This window comes from Agelaius tricolor, unplaced genomic scaffold (genome assembly GCF_023055355.1).
Source record: "Agelaius tricolor isolate 1412-34295 unplaced genomic scaffold, bAgeTri1.0.p SCAF_5, whole genome shotgun sequence".
Taxonomy (NCBI): domain Eukaryota; kingdom Metazoa; phylum Chordata; class Aves; order Passeriformes; family Icteridae; genus Agelaius; species Agelaius tricolor.
In genome coordinates, this window is record NW_027269265.1 from 31,501,091 (window position 1) to 31,527,792 (window position 26,702).

Here is a 26,702-nt window from a genome sequence, read left to right on the forward strand (position 1 = left end):
GTGATACCACTAAAGCTTTTTATCTGTCTGGTAATCCAAACATGTAAGGGTTTCCTTTAGACTTCAGTGAACTCAATTCAAACAACTGTTTGTTGACAACTGTTAGTATGTGCAACCATTTGATAAATTATTTCATGTACACTTTTGTTCTTATTCTCATTAAAGACAATACTGAGGCTTATGCCCCACAGCATAGTCACACATACAAATTTAGCACTTTTCTGTCTTTAACCTTTTATGGGGCTAATAAGTAAAGCACAGCTCCAACAAATCTCCTGTTCTGCAGTTAGGCTGACTTAGAGGCTGACTGAGACAACAAAGCCAGGGGCACATGATCTACTGAGTTTTCAGTAAGCACATTATTTTGAAGGTCCAACAAAATTTACAGAAGTGCATAAAGCAAATTGTTTGCCCCTTAAGCTATCTTTTAAAAAGCTAGTTTTCTTAACCTATGTAGTTTAATTATAGGGTAAAAATGGGATACTTAAGACTTGCAGAAAGAGCACTGAGTAATAATTGATAAAAAAATAGCTTTTGTCTTTGATACTACTCTTTCACTCTGAACCCCCAGGCATAACTGCTTCATTTACAGTTCTTAATTATGGAACAATGATAGTATAAATCCGACTTTGCATTTAATTAAGATTAACCTCTCTCCACTATAAGTTACAAAAAAGACAATCTCCTATAACCCTAGAGCTCTACGAGATTTGTATTCTCCAGAAGACAAAATGCATTCATATTTATTTAACTTGGACATACAGCAAACAGACTGCCAAAGATTCAAGCTCTGGAAAACATCAGCTAGTCACACAATGTATCCTTACGCCCCAAGCCAAGGCAATGAAAACCATGGATATGGGATGCAAAAGTAAGCAAGTATATAAACTTTACAGATATTTGTCTTCTTAAGACTTACTAAAGAACAATAGCCTCTCTTCATCAAGAGTAAGATAATAGCCTTATCTCCTAATATTAGTGTGCAGCTACAAATGAATATTTAGCTGCCTCATGTAAGGAGAAAAAGAAAAAAAAAATCTGTTCTTCAGCACTTACATTTTAATGGGAAAAAAGGTATGAAAATACATTAATTCTGACATTAACCAATCATATACCATCTCTGTTTCAGTTCTTCCTCCCCCTACCCTTTCTTACACCAGACAGCAGAACAGACAAAATGGAAAAGGAAACAAGACGACAGAGAAGCCTCTGGGAAGGAAGAATTGAAGAGGATAAAAGTACAAAAGAAAAATGCAGTGAAGTAGCAGAAGACAAAAAACACTGAGAGGCCAATATCTGAAATCAAATGTCTACACAAATATAAAATTCAGGATTACCATTCATAAATTCTTGAGGATTCTTTCACATCAGTCTAAGGTGTATAACAACAAAAGGAGCAACATTTAACTGTTTCATCCTAACAGTTGTCACTGGCCACAACAGATCCAGGAGAACTGTGGCATCAGTCTTTTAGGTTTACAGTGAATTTGACCAGAGTATCCAAGGTGTCTTTGGCCATAGGATCAACCCAAACCCTCTGTTCATGCAGCTTTTTCAAACAATTAACAACCAAAATCAGTTAGGCCTTGCTTTATGTAATGCTAATTAAGCCACAAATGCTTAATTAAGCCACAAAAGCACAAATAAGGGAAGGAAAAGCCTTTTAAAAATGTGAGAATGGGAATAAAATACTTATTGATTCAAGGTGACATATTTTATCAGTTCTGGTGGTCAAAATTGATGTAGTAAACTCTGCCAGGTCTGAAAAAAGTTTTGTGATAAGGGCAAATTTTTCATCATGTCTTGAAATACACAAAGTTTATAGTTTTAGAAAAGCTTACAATTACCAAGAATTATGTATCAAAACTGCTTTCAACATATAATCAAAGGACTACATTATATAATGACAAAGTATTAAAAATCCCCCACAACTTACTGTTCTGGTTTATCCAGAAGCTTCAGTTCCTCCTCTTTTGAAGTCTGATAATATTGCTTGATTTTCTCCAGCTCATCCTTTTGTGCTCTCTGAGTGAAGTAATATAAACTAATTAGTTACTAATTAGTAAGAAATTAATAAATTACTACTTTACCTCTTTGCCTGCAAGCCAGCAATTATGTTTTTTTAACTGAGAAACATTTAGACTATGCAAAAGAGGGATGCTTAAAGATCTATGATAAATTCCTTCAGTGCCTTATATGCCATTTACTGCACAGTACCATGCCCAAGAGTATTGTCCAAATACTTCTGAATATACTACTACTACTACTACTACTACAGAGTTCAGTCTACTACTGAACTCTGTCAGGCTGATTCCATGACCACTTCTCTGGGGAGTCTGTTCCAGTGCCCAAACACCCTCAGGGTGAAGAACCTTTTCCTAATACCTAACCTAAATGTCCCCTGACATGACTTCAGGCCATTCCCTTAGATTCTATCACTGTCACCACAAAGAGAAGATCTTCCCCTCTTCCGCTTGTGAAGAAGCTGCAGGCAGCCACAAGGTCTTCTCTGTCTCCTCCAGGCTGACAGGCCAAGTGACCTCAGCTGCTCCTTGTATGTCTTGTCCTCAAGGTCTTTCACCATCTTCATAGCCCTCCTTTGGATGCTCTATAACATCTTGGATGTTTTTTATACTGTGGCGCTCAGAACTGCCCCCAGCACTGGAGGTGAGGCCACCCCAGCTCAGAGCAGAGAGGACAGTCCCCTCCCTTGCCTGGCGGTGATGCTGTGCCTGGTGCACCCCAGGACACAGGTGGCCCCCACAGTTCTGTCCACCTTCAACTGAGCTTTGGCTGCACAAATTTTCTCCCTAGAGTTGCAAGCAGCATCTCTGTATTCCTCCCACATCAGCTGACCTTGTCTTCACTGGGCATACACATTCTTTTCTTGCCTTGGCTCCAAAAGAAGATCCCAGCTCAGATAAGCCAACCTTCTGCTTCATCTGCTTGAATACTTACATTTAGGAATTTCCTGCTCCTGTGCCCTTCATAAGATGGTATTTGAAAAAATAATCTGCACTGATGGACCCCAGAACCTTCATAAGCATTTTCTCAGGGGACCTTACTCACTAGTTCCCTGAGCAGCCTCAAGTCTGTATCCAAAATACTTTGGTGATTAAACACATTTTTACCCCACCTTTACTTACATTTTCATATAGGGCTTCCAGTGTCTCCAGATCTACTACAGAGTCATCGACACACAATATAGCTGTATAGAATTCAAACACAAATTAGACACTTGAAAACATAAATTAACACTCCAGTTCTTTTCCTGTGAAATGTATCAAAGGGTTCTAACCTAGATACAGGACATTTATGTTTCCAGTTAATTTTTTTTTCCAGTATTTTTTTTTGTTCTGATGTCAAATCACAGCACTCCTGCAAGAATGTTCTATAAACTCAGTCTCAGGAGAGTAAAGTTCTACTTTTTCTCTCCAATATAATCAGCAGTCAAAGATGTGACCAGTCAAGTAGCCAGCTGATTGTGTAGCTGCCCAGGCAGAAGAGCATGAGAACAACTGATACCAAACAATGAACAGCACAGATTTTATGTTAGCTTAGAAGGCTGGATAGGAAGGAATTGAGAGTGAGGATATTTAAGTCTCCCTGTGTGCACAGGAAATCAGTGAGATATGCTTGTCTAGGAGCTAGCAACCTTGGTAAGTAGACAAGTTGACCAACTTTCAAAGTTTACAAGCTATATAAATTTGCAAGCAGAAAAGACTGTGCTACAGTTATTAAGTTATCTTCAACAAGTTCACATTTAAGTTGGCTTTATCCAATAAAAAACTATCCACATGACAATTTACAGATAAATCCTTTTCAACACCACACAGACACACATGCAGTATACTCTTCAGTGATTAATCATGCTTCATTACTAAAAATGAGAAGTCTCAAAATGTTTCCTATCTTAGTTCCAAATATTACTGTGTTTGGAATATATGAAATTGGTGCTTCCAACATTTGCAAATCCCATTACAATTTAGGCAATTGGTATTGGTATTGGAAACTCTTGCTATTGGAAAATTGGTATTGGAACTCTTCTGAAAACTAAATGGGATTCCTTCATGGTGCTTTCTAACACACTCTAATGTTAAATTCCAGTAAGCTGAGAGATGCACAGTGGAATGGAAGTAACTCTGGATGTTTAAATTTTCTGAAACCAGCTTTTCCTCAAGATTCATAAGGGGACTAGGCACAATTCTTGAACTCATGGCTTATGCTTATATATTACTGAAAACATTAATCCCAAAAGAATCAAGGGCATAACCAATGAGATGTTATTAGCTACTATCTGATAACTTTTAATTCAACTGTATTTTATTTCCTCAAATAATCCTTGACTGCTTATGAACTTAGAGGATTTTAAAAGCTCTTGCTGCATTTGTAATCCATGTTTGAAAGGGGCAAGGCACACATCTTTAAATAATTATTTAAAAGTAATAAGCTTTCGCCTGCTCCACCACCTACCCCATGATTTTACATTGTGAAATTAACCAGCAGGCTAGTAAATTTTCTCTGTGGCAGGCTAATTAATTTTATTAAAAGGTCCAGTGACATTTAGAATGCTTTAAAATTCTGCCTGTCAATTATTATTCCATCTGTTGACATTACACCGAGGTTAGAAGTAAAGAACTACACAGAAGACAGTATCAATGAAAAATTCCCAGTATTTCCTACCATTTTTGTCTTACTGGAAGATTCAAAACCCTCAAGACTGCAACCAAATGTAAAGCCTGAACCACTGAGATTGCAAAAATGTTTGTTTTAAGAAAATTCCTTAGGGTTTGAATTTATAAGATTTCCCCTTATCTCCTGCAAAACAGTTCAAAGAGTTGCACTATCTTCTGTATCATCCAATAAAATTTCAAAAGGACCTAAAGATGGAAAATCTCTTGGAAGACTGGTTTCACAGTCCAATATGTTTAATTGTTAAGATTAACAATATGCATATTGAGTTCAGAAACTTTCCCTTGTGGTTTAACTTTTATCCTATTTTCACATATTCTGAAATCTGTTCACAAGGAGAAATGTCCAAAGCTATCTAGAAAAAGCAACTTATTGGAGGCAATTTTGTACTTGAAATGCAAAGCATGCAATTGATAGTCAAATTTTTATGTACAAATCTATTATGATGACAGGAAGTAGTTTGGTAAAAACTCACTGTAATAAGAATATCAAGTGTTACACAACTAGCTGAATATTTCAGCCAGATATTTGTCACCAAAATGGCCCCAGAATCACAAAGTGGTTTTTAATGCTCTATTATGTTATCTATGTTCCTGTACTCAACATCAGGTCTAACAAACCAGCATTGTTTTGAAGTGACATGATAAAACAAAAAGTGTTTGTGATAAAACTAATGAAATACAATCTACTAAACCACATATTTAATAGAATTAATAATAATAAATTTTAAGAGATATTGACATGAGTTATTATGTCTCTTGGGGAGAGCATGTGATTGTATAAAAGGACTCAGAAAATATTTTCTGATTTACTTGCTATACAACCTGCACTGCTGTTATTAGCAATGGATGCACAGACTGACAACTGCTGTTAAAATCAAGCCATACAACTGGACATCTTAGGATGTCGATGTATATAGAGACACACTGCCAAAATCCACATAACCTCCTTTACTTCATCTTTATACATTTTATGCCATGCACATTTGGAGCAGAAGACAAAAATGAAAACATGCAAATTTATGATGGGTCCATTTTTTGAAAAAAAGCATTAATTTTGAAAAGCTAGAAGAAATCCCAATATTCACAGGTGTCTTCATATTCTTATTCTTAAAATATGCCACATGCAAATACATTCACAGTATTTTGTGTAAATTAGCTTGAATTAGCTTAAAAAACCCACTGCACTAGATCAAACAAAGTAATTATTTTGATTTTCACTTAAAGTAACAAAAGCTTTTAATTTTTTCTATGAAAAACAAAACCCACTTTTAATCTTATGTATATTAACTTCACCAAAATTAATACAAACCTTGGCATGTTTTTCAAAGAGCTCTTCCTGATACAGTGAATTTAACCATGATATTTTACTGCATTAAATCTCATTATATCCGCTTATGTAAGTGTAAGTAATATAGGTGAAATCACATAAATCCACAAAAGAGGCTCCAAAATAATAAATAGCTATTACAATATCAATCATCATTGGTGGTTTTTACTTTCATCTTGCTTTCTAGTTAGCTGTCTTCCTTACACTGTCAGTTCAGTTAGAATATTTCACCTACACCTCACAATATGTCAAAAGGAAGTAGACTCATGCTGTGAAAAGCTGGTAATTTTATTGGGTTCCTCTACCTTTTAAAAATCTGTTACTTGGCCAAGTCTGGTTTCTGAGATCCTTTTTTGCAGGGAAATTGAGGCAAACATTTTTATGTTGCCTATGGTGTCTGCTCACAAGAAGAAGAATTTATATACACAAGGATCATTAGTGCAGGGTTGCACCCATTAGGATATAATAACCGTCAGTTAGGACAAAAAACAGATCAGCATCATGCATTCAAACTAACAGGCACACATAAAAATACTTGCCAGCTACATTTCACATACTAAGAGCATTGCTTCAAATATAAACTTATACCAAAGGTTTTTAACATACTAACTTCTAAAAAATGAATCTAACAGACTCCCTGCTGCACAGATTTTTCACATATTCTGATCAATTCAAAAATGTAAAGTAAAAAAAAGCTGAGAATTTAAAGCATACTGTGTGCAGTGTACATACAACTTTAGAACTTAGAGTTTAATGTGAAAAATATACTTACCTCCTCTGAATAAGCTTAAATACCAACAGTCTCAAGACTGAATCTGATATACAGCCTCACTCCTACTAAACACATTTTGGCTAAATCAGGATTTAAGTCCTGCTGACAGAGCTTACATGTACTCCCCAGTATCAAACCATTTAATGTGACAATTAGACTATGAAATATGAAGAAATCACCTTAACTGCTCTCAAATAATAAAACAGAAGTACATTATTTAAATAGAAGGCGCTTGCCAAAGCTCCATTTATTTGACCTGGAAGTACTTATTTGTTTTAGGTACTGCATTCTGTTGAGTAAGGCTTGATTTCATGGCAATATGCAGCCCATCATTGGGAAACTTAAATAAAATTGTGACTGACCTAGTCAATTAGACAATGACTGTTCAATACTTGGCAAATCTGCCTGTAATATCCAAATCCCTCTGGTTTACTTCTGACAAATTGATATGTTATCAACTTATTTAAAGGTTTTCTCCAGTATTAATTGCCACGCAACCCAAAAAAAATATATGTAATAAAGAAGCACCATGGGCACAACGGAGGCTTAGATGACTAAGAAAGCTCAAATCCTGCAAGAAGTCATGAACAAAAGATTCTGGCACTAATGTTAACCTACCCACATGCAATGGATATCCAAAACAGATTAACAAAAATATATGTTGTGAATTTTCCCAAAAAAAGAGAAAAACATTTAATTTTAAATAAAATAGTTTCCCAACTTCTGAGACGGGTATGCAGCTATCTTTATACTTGATGCATAGTATACAGAATATATAGAATACATACATGTAATATTTTGGGAAGGTGGGAAAGTCACAAAACTTTGGAACAGCAGTTTAGATGTGCCATAACACATAACTTGAACTAAGACAATGCAAATCTATTTATAAATCTTCTGTGTGCTCTTACTAGAGCAAACCCAGGATGACTAGAAATATAATACTGAATCAGAATGGTTATTAGACTGATCATTAGTCTGGTTGGGTTAATCTACAGTTCACATTCTTCCAATCTTTTACTCCCATATTTTGAAATGAAGGGGAAATCACAAAGTTGAAGGAAAAGAGTCAGATGCTTCACTTTTAGCATTAGAAATAATCTCTATGCTAAGGAAAAATGTTAAGCTCTCCTCTTTTCATACAGGCTATATTCAGTCAGCATTGTAGTACTACAGCACAGCTACCATGGTTTTGGTAAATGTAGCAGCAAAGTCTGCAGCTCTTCTGGAGGGAACATACTGCACTTTACTACCACAAAGGGTACAAAAAGCTATTAACTATGCATCTGATGTGATCCACCACATCTCAAAGATTTAATATCATGGAAAATATACCAGCATATATACCAGCAGACCATCTAGTTAATGTGCTCTGACAGCAATCAGCAATATTTGACAGTGAAATATTTCCCCAATGTAAAGAAGAAGAATTTCTGGTGCTCTACAATTTTAGTGGCAAAATGCAGGTACCATGAATGTAGGGAGGGATTTGGGATAATCACTCTTTTGAACATAAGACATCTACATTTTATCTACATTCTATTTTCTGTAACTAAAAGTTTTTCATCTGGGCTGCCTCACAATTTTGCCAGGTAACTCTTGAACAAGGATCTCAGTAGCTCATGGAAAGCCAGTACAGACGACATACACTGCAGAAAGGAGTATTATCATGTGTTTTACAGTGCACTGCTATTGCCAGCTACTATTTTGGAATTCTCTCAGTGAGAGGAATATTGCCCTGTTAAAAGCTGGGACAATGACCCACACAGTATTTTCACATACAGCTATAATCAGCATTTCCCATTACAAACAAAATTGAAACACCTTGCTGTAGAGCAAGTTGTAGTATTTCAACAGCAAAACCACATAAATAGTGTTGGTCCACAAGTTTGTCCCAAGTTGTAGTATTTCAGCTGAACAATGATAGGAAAAGACAGAAATGGATTGATATGAAATGGAGATTACTTCTTTAAGTGGGAATGCTTACAGCATACCTAACAAGTGATCTCTGCTATTCCTCATCTCCTTTTATAAAGGTTTTTAAAAAATGCAGAGAAGCAGCCTTAAAAATAATCTCAAACCTATGCACAATTTGATTACTGCTATTTGTCTTTTCAATATACAGATCCTATATAGCATACTGAGCTAGACAGATTTTCTGCCTGCTTCTTCTGCTCAGGAAATGAGTTATATTAATAGTGGTCTAACAAAAAACTTTATTGCCCTCACCAGCACCAGATTCACCAGTGCTCAGAACACCGAAATACCTGGATTTGTTCTTTCCCACTGTCCAAAAAGCTGAGTCTTAGGACAGGTGCAGCACGACAATGTTAACTTTCCCTGTGCATCATATAACACCAACAGTACCCAAAATAATTATTTAGTTTTACGCTCTCTTGTCCTTAGACTGTACTCAGAAGCAGTATGGATATAAACTTATCTGCAAAGGATGAACTTTATTCTCTTAAACAAATATGTGTGGGAGATCCCTCTCCTGAAGTGTGGTGGCTGGCGCATTATCAAATGCAAACTCAAACATCTGGATGCCAGATATGGTCACTTGCTTGTTTTGCTCTGCTGAGTTATCTACAGAATATGCTGTGAAGCTATGTACTTTGACTTGAGAGGATAATCCTATGGATGCAGAAATCTCACACTATTTTAAAGGAAGATGCAATTTTTCTTATGGTTACTCCTTTGTCTTCTCTACAATTTTGCATGCATCTGTTTGCACAGGGCAGTTCACCTGAGAATTCTCTACCTGCATTCTATAACTGCTACCTAAGGTAGACTAAGCAGTACATCACACATAGACCATACATTCATCTGTACATGACTTTACAACAGACATGGTCATAAAAGTTTGAAATAAAAATTAGATTTTTTTTTCATTTCTGACTTTCTTTTGCTTCAGACTTCTACATTCTCTGTTGTAAGTGGTTGAAGGCTATGAACTTTTCCCTGTTTTTCATGTACTGAATTACGCCATGGAAATTGGCGTGAAAAAAGGGATGAGTGCTTAATCTGCATGTTTTTAGAGGTAGCTCTTTGCAACTCCTCTTTAAAAAAAAAAAAAAAGTTGACATTCATGACCCAATGATTACATGCTTTTTTTGGTTAGGTGTTGTCATGCACCATTTAGCCTACTATGAATTTTTTTCATCCAGTGCATTGACTACAGCAGTCTTCAAATAATTTGTCTGCTGGGAGGCAGGACTGCCCACAGATTTAAATTACACAAAATACTATGAAATAAACGGACATTAAAAGAGAAACAAGCATAATTCTAATGTTGTTTTCAGAGTAATGTACATTTCTAAAGGTCCTCTCTACAGAACAATGTTTTCCCTGAGTTTTGTGAACCGGTTTTTCATCCTAGATAGTCTCTGCACACAGATTTTGCTTAGAATCAGTCAGACTGCCTTGTTAGTATATTTTTTAAAAAGTTCCACTAATGATATTCCGAAATCCTGATGGTAGCTCCTAGCTGTTTCCATGAGCAAGAGGCAGCATATCCTATTGCTGTCTTGAGCAACACATGTGGTGACAGGCCAGTCATTTGCTACCTCAGACAAGAAAGGGCGATGAGTTCTAAACTTTTCTTCAGTGACAGCATTTGTTTTGGTGTCTTTCTTCTACCAACAGTCTAGTTTTCATTAAACTTCTAGAACTACATTAGCTGCATCTACAACTGCAAGTAGTGTAGTCTTTAAAAATGGATGTGTAGACAGCAACAGTTCATACTATACGTGTTTCAGGGAGTTCTAACTATCTCTGATCTTATCCTGGGGAATTTAGAGACTGCTATACATGGAGACTGATGGCATGCTCCTAAAGCAAATCTTCTAATGTAATTTGATTCTGAAGCATGTTTGTGCACTCTGAGACTGCTCTGCAATGCAAACACAGCCAAGGGGACAACTGATACATGTGATTCAAAAGCGCAATGGTGCCTCAAGTTAAAAATGCTCTTGGATATATACCCGGATATTTGGGTCATTGTGACTTCTCAGAGTTGGTATAAATTGGCCAGAATATTTCAAAAGCTACACAAGTACAGTGAACATGGCATGGAAAATAAAAAGAAAACCAATCTCTGAAGATTCTTAAGACTATTACCCAGTTTTTGTAATAAAGCTTCTATCCTATTCCTGTGCTGCTGACACTTCTGCCAGCAAATTATTTAGACCTTTAGTAATAGTGGGCTTTTTCCATCTCATTATGATACCTTTCACACAATACTGGCAGACACAAAGTTATTCCTTCTTTTCCTTATTCCTCTGCATCCCAAGAGACATCTGTAAGCCCTTGTGCTTTTAAAGTGCTAGATGCTCAAAGGCTCTTTTGAAATTAATAATAATCAATGCCAGCAGCATCTCAACACCCTACCCAGTATTTGCATGTGATGGAGGGAAAACAATAGCAAAAAAGGAGACATCAACTTGAGTTGTTCCAGCAGTTGTTTTAAATGGTGAATATTTTCCTTTTCTTAATGTGAAAAAGAAATAAACAATATCCTTAAACAATATCTTTTTAAATCCAGAACATAAGCAGACTCTCAATCACCCCAGTGTTCTGAAAAATCTGTATTTCTCTACAGTTGTATTGGCAAACTCAAATAATTTCTACCAGTAATGGAATTTACAACTGACTAGCCCTATGCTTTGAAAAATGCCATCCAGTAATTCTCTTTCTGATTCTTACATGGTAACATCAGTTTGGGATGTACTTCTTAAACTGTTAATGAAGCAAAATGTAAATATTAAAAAATACTGACTGCATGCTTGAAGCCTGAAAGATTTATGCATAAGCCCTCCATTTAATTCCTGTTGGTGGACGACTTGCTTTAGAAAAAGCAGGGAACTGCAGGGGAGGAATATGGAAACACCGTACTGAAAGTGTTATGCTAACTGTAAAGGTACAGAAAGAGTTGTACCTAAATTTGATTCTAGTTTTTAGGTGAAACTTTTACATAAACTGGAATATATTGGAAGAATGATTCTTCTGGTAGTTTAGGAGACTATTCAATACACATACTGAGGGCTATGATAAAATATCCATGCATATTACATTAAGTGTGAGAGAAATACTTACCTTGTTGAATATCCTTCATCTCCAAGTGCAAACTCGATATTAAAATTCCTACAGTTTGAGATCGCTTTCCATCCAGCAATTTGATAATCTAGAAAGGTGACGCAAAATGATCTGAGATCAAGGGAACACTCTACAAAGGATTCAGTCACTTTTTAACAGAAGCTAATTTGTGAATTGAATTCAATATTTCTCCAAACATCAAACCCTTATAGTAACTAAGTGTGGTAGTAAGACCATCATCTTATCTGTGTGCTCTGCACCTTAACAAATTAATTTTAAGACTCAATTCTCACCAGTTCTACCAAAGAACATCACCTCTTACTTGTAGGATGCTGTTACATAGGAAAAGAAAAAGGCACATCAAATATTTATTCTGGAATATGTTTTTCCCCCCATTTTTCTTTAAATGACAAATAAGAACTATTAAAGACACTGAGTACACCACAAGTTCCTTAGTTTGTCTGGTAGTTTACATTTTAGTGTGAACAGTCTTATGTCTATTTTTTCAGCAAAGAATCAATTCCTGAACAAGAAGAATTGAAGAATTGTCTTTTTATGTCCTCTCAACACTACTTCTGGAACACTGGGCACTACTCAAAGTATTTCTTTTGCTCATGTTTGAATGTGCTTATACCACACTGTTGACACTCCACAGGGATTTCAGGATTTTTTTCACATTTGGGTACAGATATTTGAGAGTATACTACACTGACATTCAGACTGTAATAGTTTCTGATGTCAATTTAGGGGGAGAGGAAGAAAGAGGAGGAAGAGAAACCTTAATGTTATTTTGGCTGGTTGAAATTACTTATAAAGAAAGGGATCAGTGTTGCTCAGATGTTACAAATGTAAAAAACTTATTTCCCACAATGTCTGGGATATTGGTATTTGTGATTTTGATTTATTTAATAAGAAAGATATGACAGGAGCACATCACAAAATGCAATACAGACACAAATTCTTCAAAAATACAAAATGTTCTGATCCAAGCAGATGGCTTACTTCATAGTGTTGATGTACAAGAACTATCAAAAATACTAACTCCTATGCAAAATTAAAACTAATTGCTATGTTTTTCCTAAATTTATATTTTTAGTATTTGAATATTTAATCTATATTTCTCCAAATTTAATTTTATTATTTAAATTAAAGGTGGCACTTATATTTGGATATTTAATCATAGTAAGAACTTAAAATGATTGTTATTCCTTATTCCTAGAATGCTTTTATTGATACTCAAATTAAAGACAGTTAACTGACAAAATTTATATTAACTCATAAAAATGTTTCCTGTGTTTTATGTGATTTACAAATATTTGCCTAAGAAAATACTTAGTCATTCATCAATAAAAAACTAAATTTTTTGACAAATAGAGGAAAAAGAGAAATGATACTGACTTTCTCACATGAAAATGAGAAGTTAGTATTTAGAGTAGTGAAACTGGATAATACATGCACAAGTTGGAACAAATGCTCTCTTCAACAAAGATCTGACAGATACTTTAGGTCCCTCTTGTAGGTACTCAATAATAAACTTATGTTAAAGTAGATACTGCATATTTTCTGCCAAAATTTGAAAAAATCTATCCTGAGATTTTTTTCTGCCTATATGTACAGCACATATGATGGATGTTAAGAAATTAATACTGTGGAAAGTGTTTTGTTCAAATGACAAAATATTCAGGCTCTTTATCTCGTGAGTACACAAGCAGACAAGATGATTTTGCTCCAAGTTAACGTAACTGAACGCTGTGGAAGCATCACATCCTGCTGACTGATTCTTATGAGCAAATGTAAGTAACTGCCTGGTTTATCATGGTCATCTCTGAAGCTTTACATGAATTTGCTGAACTCCACAGCACATTAACTTCTTACAGGGATAATTACAGGTTTGAGCAGTATGCAATTTGTACAGCATTCACTGACCTCCAAGCTGACCTTGTTCAGGGCAAATTCATAGGTTGTCATAAACCCCATTAGACATGCCTAGTTTGAGGCAAAACCTTTCCAGACTACAGCTGTTGTAGACAATATGACATTTGAAATCATTCCACTGAAGTATTTGTAAGTGCTACTATATCCTCCAGACATGATCAGACTAGCTCACATCACTAAGCAAGACCTCCCCCCTAAACAATTTGTGAGAAAACCCTTAAAGAAAGCCCTATATAATTTTAAAAGTTAAACCAGAGATTAATGATTTTAAACAGCAACTGACTGTATGTTCACTTGCATTTTAGACAAATGTACACATGGTCACAATTACCAGGCATCAAGCTAGATGCAGACTACCTAAAATAGCTTCAACCAAGCAACTGAAAGCTAATAATTAATTCATCAGAGAGCAAAAATGGAGGACCATGACAACAGAATAGCTTACATTAAGCATAAACCTACTTCAAACACATAGTTATAATGCTAAGTATTATACTGAAATTTTGTCATAGATTTTTAGAATCAATGTGGAACTTGAAAGATTTTGCAGTTAAAATATATAATCAGTAGTTAAATAGAGAATTAATTTTCAAAGACACTAACTTTGTCCCAAATTATGGTTATTCTGTCACTAAGGGGGAATTACATATGTGTGTGAATTCCAAATAGAAAGGAGACACAAAAAAATCAGCACTTTTTCAGTTCAGTAAAAACATAAGGCAAATAAAAGGAAAGTTTGTAAAGACTGTGTTGAACTATTTAGTCTATGCTTTTAAAAGACAAATCACTGATCACCTCTCAGCATATTGGGACTTGCTTGTAGCTGGCAGTGACAGGTAAGCAGCTACAAGCCAGCTGATGCTGCTGTGCCAGCTGGTGGGGTTTGCCAGCTGCCTTTTGCTTCTCCAGACTACGAATGCATTGTTGTAATGGATGTAGCCTCTTCTGGCTTAGTGACAAAATTGTGACTGCTGGTGATAATTCCTTTACTTCACTGACCCATAGCATTATTTGATTTTTGCTGTTTTTTCCCCTATTTTTGAATGTTAAGTTAGCTGATTTGCTGTACACAAGTGTCGCATCTACATCTTTCAAATCTTTATAATCTAATTAAAAAGTGAAGATATACCCAAGCTTGAATACACTAATAAATTATTCTGTCATTCCCATTAGAAGGTGTTCCTCTAATGTAGCCAGAAATTTATTTCATTAAATATTGTACAGCGGACTTTACTGTTCTGTCAAACTGCAATGCCTATATTCTGTCCAGGACACTTACTGGTGCTGAAATCTGAAGAGATTCAGTTTACTTTAGTGATTAAAAGTTAAGTCCTTCCTCCTGGTGGTGCATGGATTCCTTCCATAATATTTAAATTTATTGAGAAAAGCCATAAGCTAAAAAGCTGTCCTGCATATTACAGCATTTCCTTCCATTCCCACTCACCAACTTTTACAGCAAATCAACAGCCTGGACCCATGTTTGGATTGCTGAAACCCTGTGCAAACACAGGAAGAATATTCTGCACAAGAAGCCAAAGTATGTCCCTCAAGCCATTCTGCATAAACAATCCAAGAGTTACCAATGAAATTTCAGAAGCTTAAGACTAGACATTATCTCTCATATTCCTACCCAAGGGAGAGCCAAATTTAACTATGTTTTCCTTAATATGAGTGAACCATAGCTTTATATTTTTAAAGTCTATTTACAATTTTATTAGCTTGAAAACACTTTTAGCCTTTTTCTAAAGTACACACAAATGGCAATATATCAGGTTCAAATAGGAGGTGTGAATGAGCTAGTAAGAAACACTTCTCAATATTTTTACTCCTATCAGAACTGCAAAAATTAGACAAACCACAAAATAGATATTCACCCTGTGGATAATTTCTATATTCTACATGACTTCAGGGCTTTGTGATAAACAAGGAATGCCATTATTTTTCTCAGCACAGCATAAAATATAAAAAGAAAGTGAGAGTGCCTCGGACGAGCATGCACTAGCATTTTAGTACTTCTGCTTAAGTTTGAACACTGTTTATTATCTTATGCAGACAGCTGAAGACAGTCATTGTGTTTCACCCCTGCAAAGCTTCCAACATTTTCTGCAATATTTGCCCTTCTTGCGGAAACACAAAATTTATTAATTGTAATTCCTCATTTAGTTAGATGGACAAAAAACTTGCTGACAGGCATATCCCTTTCAGTTAAAAAAATGCAATTCACTCAAAATATTGACACTCTTCGTAAATGAGAACATATGTTAATAATTATGTGAAGTCTGTTAGAGATAATAGACAACAGAAAAGCCATTATCTTTAATGTCCTCCTGCGTCTTTGAAATTATAATCATTGCACTAAAGGGCCAAAAATGATTGATGGACTTTCATTTGGAGCATACACCTGACACAAATTACTTGACATTTGCTCTTTTTTTTTTTTTTTTGTAAGATGAAGACAGAGTGGCATCACAAATATCCAACTATCCTGTTTCTTGAAAAAGTATAGAAAATACTTGAGTTTTTGAGGATAAATTACTAACAAGTGCTCAAGTATATTGGAAAAACTAACACAATGTCAAAATATGTGCTAAATCTAGCAATGGAGCTACAAAATGCAAGTGGAAAAAATTGCAGCAAACACACCTTTTTTAAATATCTCTTTTTCAAGATTTCAGAATTTTTGGTTAATACATAATGAATAATGTCTTTGATTTATTTGATTCATATTCAGGTGCTAAGGGACTTTTGTTTTCCTCCAATAATTTGAACTTTTCCTGCTGCAGATTCAACCACTTCAGAAATATAAAATAACTATGAAATAAATCCCACTCCTTCTGTATATTATTTATCCACCTAGAGTCTCTGGGAACGTCAGCAATCATCTTTTCTCCATTTCAAGGACATCAACTCCAAACATTTACTGCATCACATTACTTCATATAAGATTATAATGCATCTAGTCTTAATTCAAAAACATTTTTATGACAGAAGGATTATATTTTTAATGTTTATATATGTTGCATAGTATTTTGTTCTAATACTGGGACATAACTAATATATTCATCTAATCAGTAAATTCTCCCAACCAGAAAAAAACAAATTAAATTCTCAAGACATAATATCAAAACCTCAGAATACTAATTTTTATCATTATCTACATAATACAATATCATATCATTATCTACATATACATAATAGAACATTAAATGAAAGATTGCATACATGCAGAGAAAATATGCAAGAACAAGAGTTTCCTGCATTATTTCAGAGGGTGTACAATTGGAAAAAAACCTTCAAGTTCTTCCAAAGGTGCTACATTTTCCAAAGGGCTTCATGATCAAAGAAGCATGAGCAGCCACACAGTTTGCAGAGCTTCTAAGCCCAGATAAACATTACAATAACAAAATTCCAATCTTATGTATATATATTTGTGTACTAGAAAGGTACACCCGACCTTTGTTTAGCCTATATGGGGTTTACATTGTATCACCATCAAGTGAATGAACTATATTTTTCCAAAATAAGTTATTATATTTCTAAAAATAAGTAAAATCACCTTTTATGCAGTCCTTTAAGTTGTATTACCATTGCTGCTAAGATTCTTAATTTCCATTTCTTTCTTCCCCCACATACTTATCAGAAGCCTCTAGAAATCAGTGTAACCCAATAAGCCATTTCTATGTGGCATGAATGCAACAAATTTGGGAATCATGAAAGTATTTTTGAAAAAAGTATAGCCAGCTGTTTCAACCCATATGACAATGGGCAGAAGGTGAACTTTATGTCTTTTAATTGATTAACAGAATCAAGATGTTGAAAAGGCACTCGAAATGTCATTCTGCACAAGACAACATTTCTGCACTTCAAGACAGTTATCAATTATATGTGTACCACTCTAAACAAACTTTCCTAAAGATCTACAAATACAGAAACACAATTTTCCTAGCCAAAATTTTTCTGCATTCCTTCAGTATCCTTGCTCTTAGAAAGCTTTTCATAATTATTCTTTGCAGCAGCTGCATGCACTTGATTACACTTACACTGTGTGTCCCAATCAACCTTCTCCTTTCTAGACTAAACAATCATAATAATTTGATTCTTTCCTTAGAGACTACTTCACTTTTCATCATTCTCCCTCTTCTTGACTCTTTACAGTTAGCAAATTTTTAATGAAGGGTTGTAGTGCCTAAATGTAGATGCAGTTCTTAACTGAGACATGGTTGAGTAGTGTCTTGCAAGCAATACTTCTTGATCTATCAGAGTTCTGCTTTTCATTTTTAGTATTACCATGATTTGACAATTCGTGTTCCTCTTGTAAGCCACTATAATGCCAAGACTCTTTCTGCTGAACTATTACCAGCCAGCTGTACCCCATCTTATTTTTTAGATAGCTGAATATTCTTAATCGTATTAACCTTGTGGTTAATTGCATTAGCTTTGTGCTTATCTTTGTCTGTCAGATGAGATCTCAGACACATGAAAGCCTTGTGAAGGATCTATTTCAGTACATTTGAAGCCTCTCACAAATAGGTGGTGGCTGCAGAGTTAGCATTCTACTATCCAAGAAATAAGTGAAAATACAAAGTAACTACAACCAGCAGAGAAGTCCACAGAGTCCCCAGTGTATTCTCCTATTTTGACAGTGAGTACATATATGCATGAATAGAAATATTATTGATGATATATTGAAATATTATTGATATATTGTAAATATTTATTTTATGAAACATTTTATTATATTGTAATTATATAATATATATGACTATAAATATATATGTATAATACAAATATATACTCAGAAGTTTCCCTTCTGAGCATAACTTGCCAAATGGTACTGGAAAATAGACCAGCCATTCCATTTATCTTAATCACAGAATCGATCAGGTTGAAAAGGATTTCTGACATCAAGTCCAACCTATGACTGAACACCACGACGTCAACCAGACCACAGCACTGAGTGCCACAGTCAGTGTTTCCTTAAACACCTCCAGGGATGGTGACTGCCACCTCCCTGAAGAGTCCATTCCTAAGGCTAATCACCCTTTCTGTGAAGAAATTCCTCCATATCCAACCTAAATCTCCCTGGTGCAGCTTATGTAGGACATTTAGACATTTCTGGCTGAAAATGGCAGGTGTCTATCAGCTGTAAGTAAAAGAAAGCAGACCATACACTGAATTTTTAAATCTGTGTTACCATACAGTGTCTACTACCTGGAAAATGGGTAAGAACAGAACTGAAATTTCTATAGGCTTTCCACAGAAGTATTCATTTCACAGCCTAAGCCTACAGATTATTCCAACTGGTTTCACAAAACTAATAATTCTGAGAATAAACTGAGTAATATTGTTTTATTTGGAATTGAAAAAGAGTTAAACGAGAAACAATTACCCTCTAATTCAAAAGATAAAATCTTAATTCCAATTGAAAAAGGAACTTGACTGTGAGGCACTGATGTAATTCTCATTCAAGGAGCTAAGTATTGAACAATCATGTTTTAATAAGCAGACCTGCACCATCTATTGGTCTGTCATTTCCCTCAAAACCAAAGAAGCTGAACTTAGTTTGTGTAAGATGTTATGAAATAAGGCATAGTTTGTGCAGAGAAGAGGGTTAGTGCAGGGAGTGGGTCAGTCTTACCAGGTATCATTAAATAAAACAGCTTAACTATTTCAAACACAAACTCCAGCTTCATCGCTGTACCTATAACTTGCTCTGGAAGGCTTTTTTAGTGAATATGAAAAAGGAATTTATAAGTAAGTACATAACGACATGGCATCAGCTAAATCTATATGATGAGCCTCATATAAGATTTGTGTTTCTTAATGTCTGTAGAAAGCATCTTTAACCAGACTAAACAATTTCCTATAATGTGACACCATTGGTGGTACCATTTTTAAGATCAGACAAGAAGAAATTTATGTACTGAAGCAAAGAAAAAATTCCTGCTAAAACCCTAGTAGATATATTTGTTAGGAAAAAGGCAAGAGAAGTTGAGAGCCAAAAGAAGCATGAGAAATCAGAAATGAAACCAGTCAAACTGACAGTTTTATATTGATCTACAGGAGTTCTCTGTTATTATCTACTAATAAATCCTCCTGTAAGTAAATAAAATGCCTCTCTACTACTGTAACATTTGCAGCCCACCAAGATTGATCCACTGGAGCCAGCCTGGACATATCTGGGCTTTCAGAGAGACAAAGAGAAACACAGGACCATCTAAGAGGGCCAACTGTCTGTAAAAACATTCAGCTGCTACTATGAGTCATTTAACTGAGAAAGGTGAAAAGACAGGATACACGAAAGAAAATGCTTCTGTACTCAATTAACATTTTCTTTGAATTCTAAAAGTGGATTTATTTTTAATTTTACCCAATGATGGAATTTCACACTACTGACCATGACTTTGGTAAATTCTCATGGAAAACCCTACAGTTCCCATGGTTTGTAACACCATCATCACATTCCCATCGGTTTTCAAAACCAAAGACATGGTAATAGATATAATTTTGAATTTGTTTCTAAGGGGGTTTACTTTTGTATTTTCCACAGTACTTTAAAGGAACCTTCTTCATTTCTTTAATTTAAGTAAAATATCCATTGTCTTAAAATATCTTATTACCTCTAATAACAAAGCAGAATAATTAAAACGTTGATAGAAATAAAAAGGATGTCTTTGTATGAAAATACACTGGTTGCTCACAAGAAATAATGCATATTATTATAACAATATGTTCTGTAAGTACTACCCAATTCAATTTTGGATAAGTCAAGAGAGATCACTAAAAAATCACGCTGCTCAAACAAGTAAGTTAGTTTGCAAAGCAGCAAGGAAAAAGAAAAGCATAATTTCATCTTTCAGTATACAGGCCTAATTCTGTACCTGGTTTGCTGTCACCCCCTTGGAGAAGTAGATATACTCCCTTAATTACTGAGATTTTGAAATAAAAAGGCAACTACTTATGCATATTAGTTCCCCAATAAAGTTACAGTGATTAAATACTTCAAAGTTCTTTAGAAACCTTTATTTCCTATTACATAATTCTTTCTGAAAAAAGGTAAATTAATGAAATGTAAAAATAAATATTAGAAAGAAGACGTAAGATATACGAACTAATTGAATTTATGGATACAGCTGCTGCTACATATCACATTCATTTCAAGCATTTGCCAAGTAAAATATATAAAAATATTTTTCACGGAGATGTTCATGCCCAACGTTAGTCTAATATTTGAAGGACTGTAACTATTATTTCTTTGGTGTGCATTTACAAATGCCAGCATGTCCCCATCCAGGCCCCATTTTAAATTATTTACTTTTTGCATCGCATGAATTTGAGTTCTATAAATTCTACAGCCTTACTGATACTTCTCATTAGCTGTTGCATTAAGACACAATACAGGGAATTTATGATGAAAGATGTTCTGAAAGATCTGAAAGCCCCAACATGTATACATTTCACGCTCTATGTATTATAAAATTGAAGGTAGCAAGCACAGCTCACATGCAAAGTGCCCTCTTGTGGTTCCAAGCAGGTCAACTCAAAGAGATTTAAAACACAATAAATGTTTCAGTAGTTTCTGACATGTAATCACACTGTTTTAGGAAAACAGTATTGATTATTATTCAGTCCAGAATTTTTCTGGCAGTAAATACTACTAATGGCATTTGTTTTTCCCATCTGCACATCCCAATTGGCAAGTGCCAGCTGCCTCTGTAATGGATCATATCTAAATGCAATGGCAATGACACAGCTACTGCCTGTAGCTTTGGCCATCAAAGACGTGATTGTCTTGCCCCTTCCTGACACAACTCCTTAGCTATGTTGGAAAAAAATTGGCATTCCTTATTTAAAATTTTGCTTTAAATTTTATTTTTCTAACAAAATTAATCTCAGTAGAAGAGAGGTTTGCTGGAGTAACTAAAGACAGGCATTAATTATACACCAGCTCAAGGGCAAATAATGGCCGAAATACTGTCACTTTCAGTTACTAATTAGAACTTTAATTCTATCCCCCTGTACAGTATTTTTTTTACCTCACTAGGATGTGGAACTTTCATTAGCAAAGGTAAAGGATTTTCCAAGGTAAATAATAGCCTTGCATTCTCAAGCAAGAGATTTGAGTTTGAATCAGCAATCCATAGTTTTCTTTCTTGCTCATTCACAAAAAATCCAAAAATTAAAAGGGAGTTTTCTCAAAATAGACTAAACAGTACCACACACAGACAAAAAAAAAAAAAAAAGAAAAAGAAAAAGGAAAAAACAAAACAAAAAAAGACAAAGAAACAATAAATACCTTTTTGGCCTTGGTTTTTTTTTCATAAGTCTCTGATAATGGTTTTCTTTTTTCCTGAGTGGTGTCTTTGGAGAATAAATATTCAAACTCAGTAGTGTCAAGTATATCAGGTTCTTCCAGTGATTCCCATAATGTTGGCATAGCAGTTTTCCTATAAAGGGAAAGGTAATAATAACAATTCTAAACATTATGAGAAACTATAATAGATCTAACCATAATAGATGAAAATCCATGATAGATTTAAACTCAAAGCAACACACAGAGCATTCCTTTCCTATACCTTGCTCCTCTAAGGAGTCAAAAGTATTCCTATGAGTTTTAGTTATTAGTTTGAGCTACTTAGTCCATGCCTGCTAGACTATGCATCATTCGTATTGTACTGTTCTTGGTGCAATAACGGCAGCTTGTGCAAATATATGTCAAGAGATTTCTGCCACTTCAACTAGGATTAGAAGTACTCCAATCAGCTTTTTTGAGAAATTCCCAGTAATCTATCCAGACCTATAAAAATAAACAGTATCAACAAATAGTGAACAAACTTTATTCAAGCATATTTTAAATGTGTTTGGGGAAATTTGTATAGGACCTGATTTACTTCATGTTATCCACAGATGTTGTATGCTCATATTTATCCTTGTTGTAGTTCTGAGAAACGAGAGTAATTATGTGGCTTATATTTGGGAGACTAGCCAGTATTCTTCTCCATTCAACCAACTGCAAATTTTAAATGTGGATTATCTTTCTTTCTTTTTTTGCCTTCCAAGACCAGATTTAGTTTTGGATCAGCTGGGAGCTTGTTTACACAATCCTCCAGTTTTATCTGTATTAGGGGAAAATAATATGTAGTGCTACAAACATTGCACATCAATTCTGAAAGGGCCTTGTTTCAAAAATTTCAATGTTTCAGGAAAATATGTGGGACAAAACTTCTGAGTGTTCTTGTCTGTTTATCAGTAGAAGGTGGGACCACATCTTCCAGCAGATGTCACTAAAAGGCAGTGAAATTATTCGCAATTAAAAAAAGTGAAGAAAACCACTACAAAATACAAATGGCTGATGTCACTGAACATAGATGTAATATGCAACAAAACTGAATATGTACCAATTCAAAAGGAGCCAATCTTTTTTTTTTTCAAATTTAGGATTTTTTTTCTACTTAATACTCAACTGTCTACTATCATGAATGTTTAAGGAACTTTTCATTTTTTTTATTAACATTTGCTGATGCAGCATATTCAATGTCACAGGACATGCTTAGAGCTCCACAGCTCCACAGCTTCACCCTTCCTGATGAAGTTGTTGTCTCTGAACCAGGATAGTTGTGTTAGCAATACTGAAGAATGAAGGATTCTTTCTGGCTCTGCAACCAGAAGTCCTGGACAGTTTCTGATCTGAGCAGCAAACCCTTGAAGAAATTTCCAGTTCTAATACAGACCATGAAAATGCTGGACCATTACATCTGGTAAACAGCAATTCATCAGAATGCTATGAATTATCCCTTACCTTGCAAAAACTTGGTGAACCAGCACTGTCTCAGAAAGAAAACTTTTATTTAATTGATTCAATGGGAAGAATTTCAATAAAGTTTATTTATGGACCAACTATTTATTCACTAAGAAACAATTATGCCAAAGAAATATTGGGAAAGTAAAACTGAAATGTTCAAGACTCCTGCTCCAAAATATTTCAATTCTGAAAAATTTCAATTGTTTTTAATTCTGAAAAACTAAGACTATACAACTGACATTTCAGTAATTTCTTTGTTCTTGTCAAATACTTTATATAAAATATTGACATCTTACAATGTTTTATTACACCAGAATAATGGTACTTTCTCATCAAAATAAATTCAGAGCTGTAAAGTAAAATAAAACTCATATTTAAATGCACCTAATTGCAGATATTTACTTCAAATATGTTTAAATATAATAGAGAAACCTGAAAATAAAATATTATAATACTAAATAATTTAAATAAATACATAATTTATAAAAATCATGTTACAGAATAAATAAACTATAATAATTTCGAAAAATGAACAGTATATTGTATTAATAATATAATATAACAATAATAATATAATAATAATAAGTAATATAGTGTGTGTATATACTGTATAGCATATATTATGATGCATTATGGCTATAGTAATATAATTTAGCTTATTAAAATATTTAAATTTAGCATCTTGGTAACTGCTGCTAGGCTAACATTATTTTGAACACAGATAATAACGGTTTTGAACTTTAAGATCCCAATAATAACGTAATTTTATTACTTGCATTAATACGGGACCTGAATTAAGGAACAACTCTTCATTAAAATAAAATAGTCTGTGTCACTTAGGCATCCCCCAAAAATCCTTTTTGATCCATGCCTCCTAATGAGCTCCATATTACAGTAATAAACACGAGAAGGAAAGTCAATATCAGTCAAATCCAAAAAGAGCAGCTGAGTAACTGTGGCAGTAAGGTACTAATGCTGGTTCAGAAAGTTTGACTGGGAGAACCGCTTTTCTCCTGTCAGCTAAAGAAACAGGTAGCATAAACAAAGACTGTAGGATAATTTCAAAAAAATCTGGCCAAAAATGCTTATTTATGTCTGTTCACCAAATGACCCCTTCCAAACTAATTGACAAAACAGCGTATTTTGTTATAACTTTGGATTTGATGTATTCTACTAGAACACTGTTATAGAACCACAGAATTACCTGGATTGAAAGAACCTTGAAGATAATCTCATTCCAACCCCTTCCCATGGGCAGGGACAACCTCCACTAGACCAGCCTGTGCAGGGCCCCATCCTATCTGGCCTTAAACACTTTCAAAAAAGAGGCATCTGCAGGTCGTCTTGGAAACCTTTCAGTGCCTCATCACTCCCACAGTAAAGAATTTCTTACTTATATTCTACCTAAATCTACCTCCTCTAATTACAGATTTTACTGATACTGGGAGCCCCAACTCAGGTACAAGATCTTGCACTTGGACTTGTTTGCAGTCCCACTACTCAAGCATATCAGGATCCCTCTGGATGGCATCCCTCCCTCAAACACATCTGGGATTCTATCCCTGCACTAAATCACAGTAAGGAGGATATTCTTTTTAAAATTTTATATCTGTTTTTTTTTAAAGCTGTAGAGGTCTCCATCAGTACTGAGACTTGTCCCTAATGGACACTTCATGCTGCAGGTTGCTGAGCTGCATATATTTACACATATGCTTTATTTTTCCTGCCCTGACAGACTTATGCACAGAGGTTAGGTTCCAGTTTAACTGTTTCCAGTTTCTAGAACTGGAATCACAGAGGATGACACAATATAGTTCTCTGGAGAATGGATCACAAAGTGACTGGAAAACAAGAATGAAACTAAATTCTTACCTGACCAAACTTTAACATTTCAATTCTAATGCAAACACAGACTTAATTTTAAGAAAAAAAAATCTGTCTAATCTCTTGGCTACCCTTTTACACTTTAGTGCTAAATCTGGGAAGCACTCTGTCACTATAGTTATCCATGCAGCGCTTGAATTATTGGGAGAAAAAGCCCAAATAAAACATGTTTTTGTTATGATGCAAAAAGTTTTCATTTATAATACATATAATTTTAATTTAAATATGATATTTTAAAACAACTTATTTTTTCAGACTTCTAGAACTGATTCAGGTTTTATTCTAGAATTATGTAAATTCCATGTCTCTACACTGACCTGTAAGCAGCAGCTCAAGTCCAAGTAAGTATATTTTACCTGTTATCTTGCAATTGTATTCGTGTCCAGTACAAAGGCTTCATGGGACGGCCAGGTTCAATGGCAGGTTTTCGAGGACCTTGGTTTGAAGATAAAGTGCTATTAAAAAAGAACCCAGGCCCAGGAGGTGGAGGGGGTGGAGGTAACCCAGATCCAGGCAGTGGAGGAGGAACAGGAGGTCCCAGCCCCGGAAGCGGTGGGGGTGGCGGTGGTGGTGGTGCCTGAAAATCCCTACAGCCTTCAGAAAGTGGAGGTGGCAGCGGTGGATGAGATCCAAACTGAGATGTCAGTGAAGCCGGACCCATTGGCAAAGGTGGTGGTGGAGGAACTACAGCAGACAGCGAAGAATCAGGAAGGGGAGGAGGTGGTGGTGGTGGTGGTGGAGGCAGCATTTGTTTTGGTTGACAAGACAAGACACTTTCTGATGACTGTACATTGTAATTGTCCTTATTTTCACTTTGGGCAGATATACTATGTGTCAAAGAAGAAATATTAAGCTTTTTGGGTACTATTTGGTTATTTTTCACAGCTCTGTTTTCTTCTTCACTAGGCTTTATAAAAGTTTCTCTGTCAGTCTGTATACATACATTTCGGTATGCCTTTGGTGGGTTATCATCTTCAGTAGAAACACCAATATCCTTTGCTTTTTCATTTCTTCTGTTTAATTTATTATCAAGTTCATTCTTCAGATGTGCAATGGTTTCCTCAAGCTGAGCAGTTGAGACAGCATGTTCTCCACGAATATGGAATACCCTGAGTTCAAACTGAGACTGCAGAGCAACAAGAAAAAAACACCCTTAGTGCAAATATTTTTTGAAGTGTTTATTTCGTAGTCTGT

General features: G+C 35.0%; 1 protein-coding gene across 6 annotated transcripts in view; it reads right to left on the bottom strand.

Annotated features, from left to right (window-relative positions):
* Positions 1-26,702, bottom strand: part of FMN1 (formin 1) — a 175,196-nt gene that overhangs the window by 64,262 nt on the left and 84,232 nt on the right. For all 6 annotated transcript variants that reach the window (XM_071427034.1, XM_071427035.1, XM_071427032.1 and 3 more), the window contains 5 exons: positions 25,865-26,634; positions 22,119-22,269; positions 11,888-11,975; positions 3,147-3,208; positions 1,937-2,025 (listed from right to left, as the gene is read on the bottom strand). In XM_071427034.1, the coding sequence (XP_071283135.1) occupies positions 1,937-2,025; positions 3,147-3,208; positions 11,888-11,975; positions 22,119-22,269; positions 25,865-26,634 (1,160 nt within the window). The remainder of the gene's footprint in view (positions 1-1,936; positions 2,026-3,146; positions 3,209-11,887; positions 11,976-22,118; positions 22,270-25,864; positions 26,635-26,702) is intronic.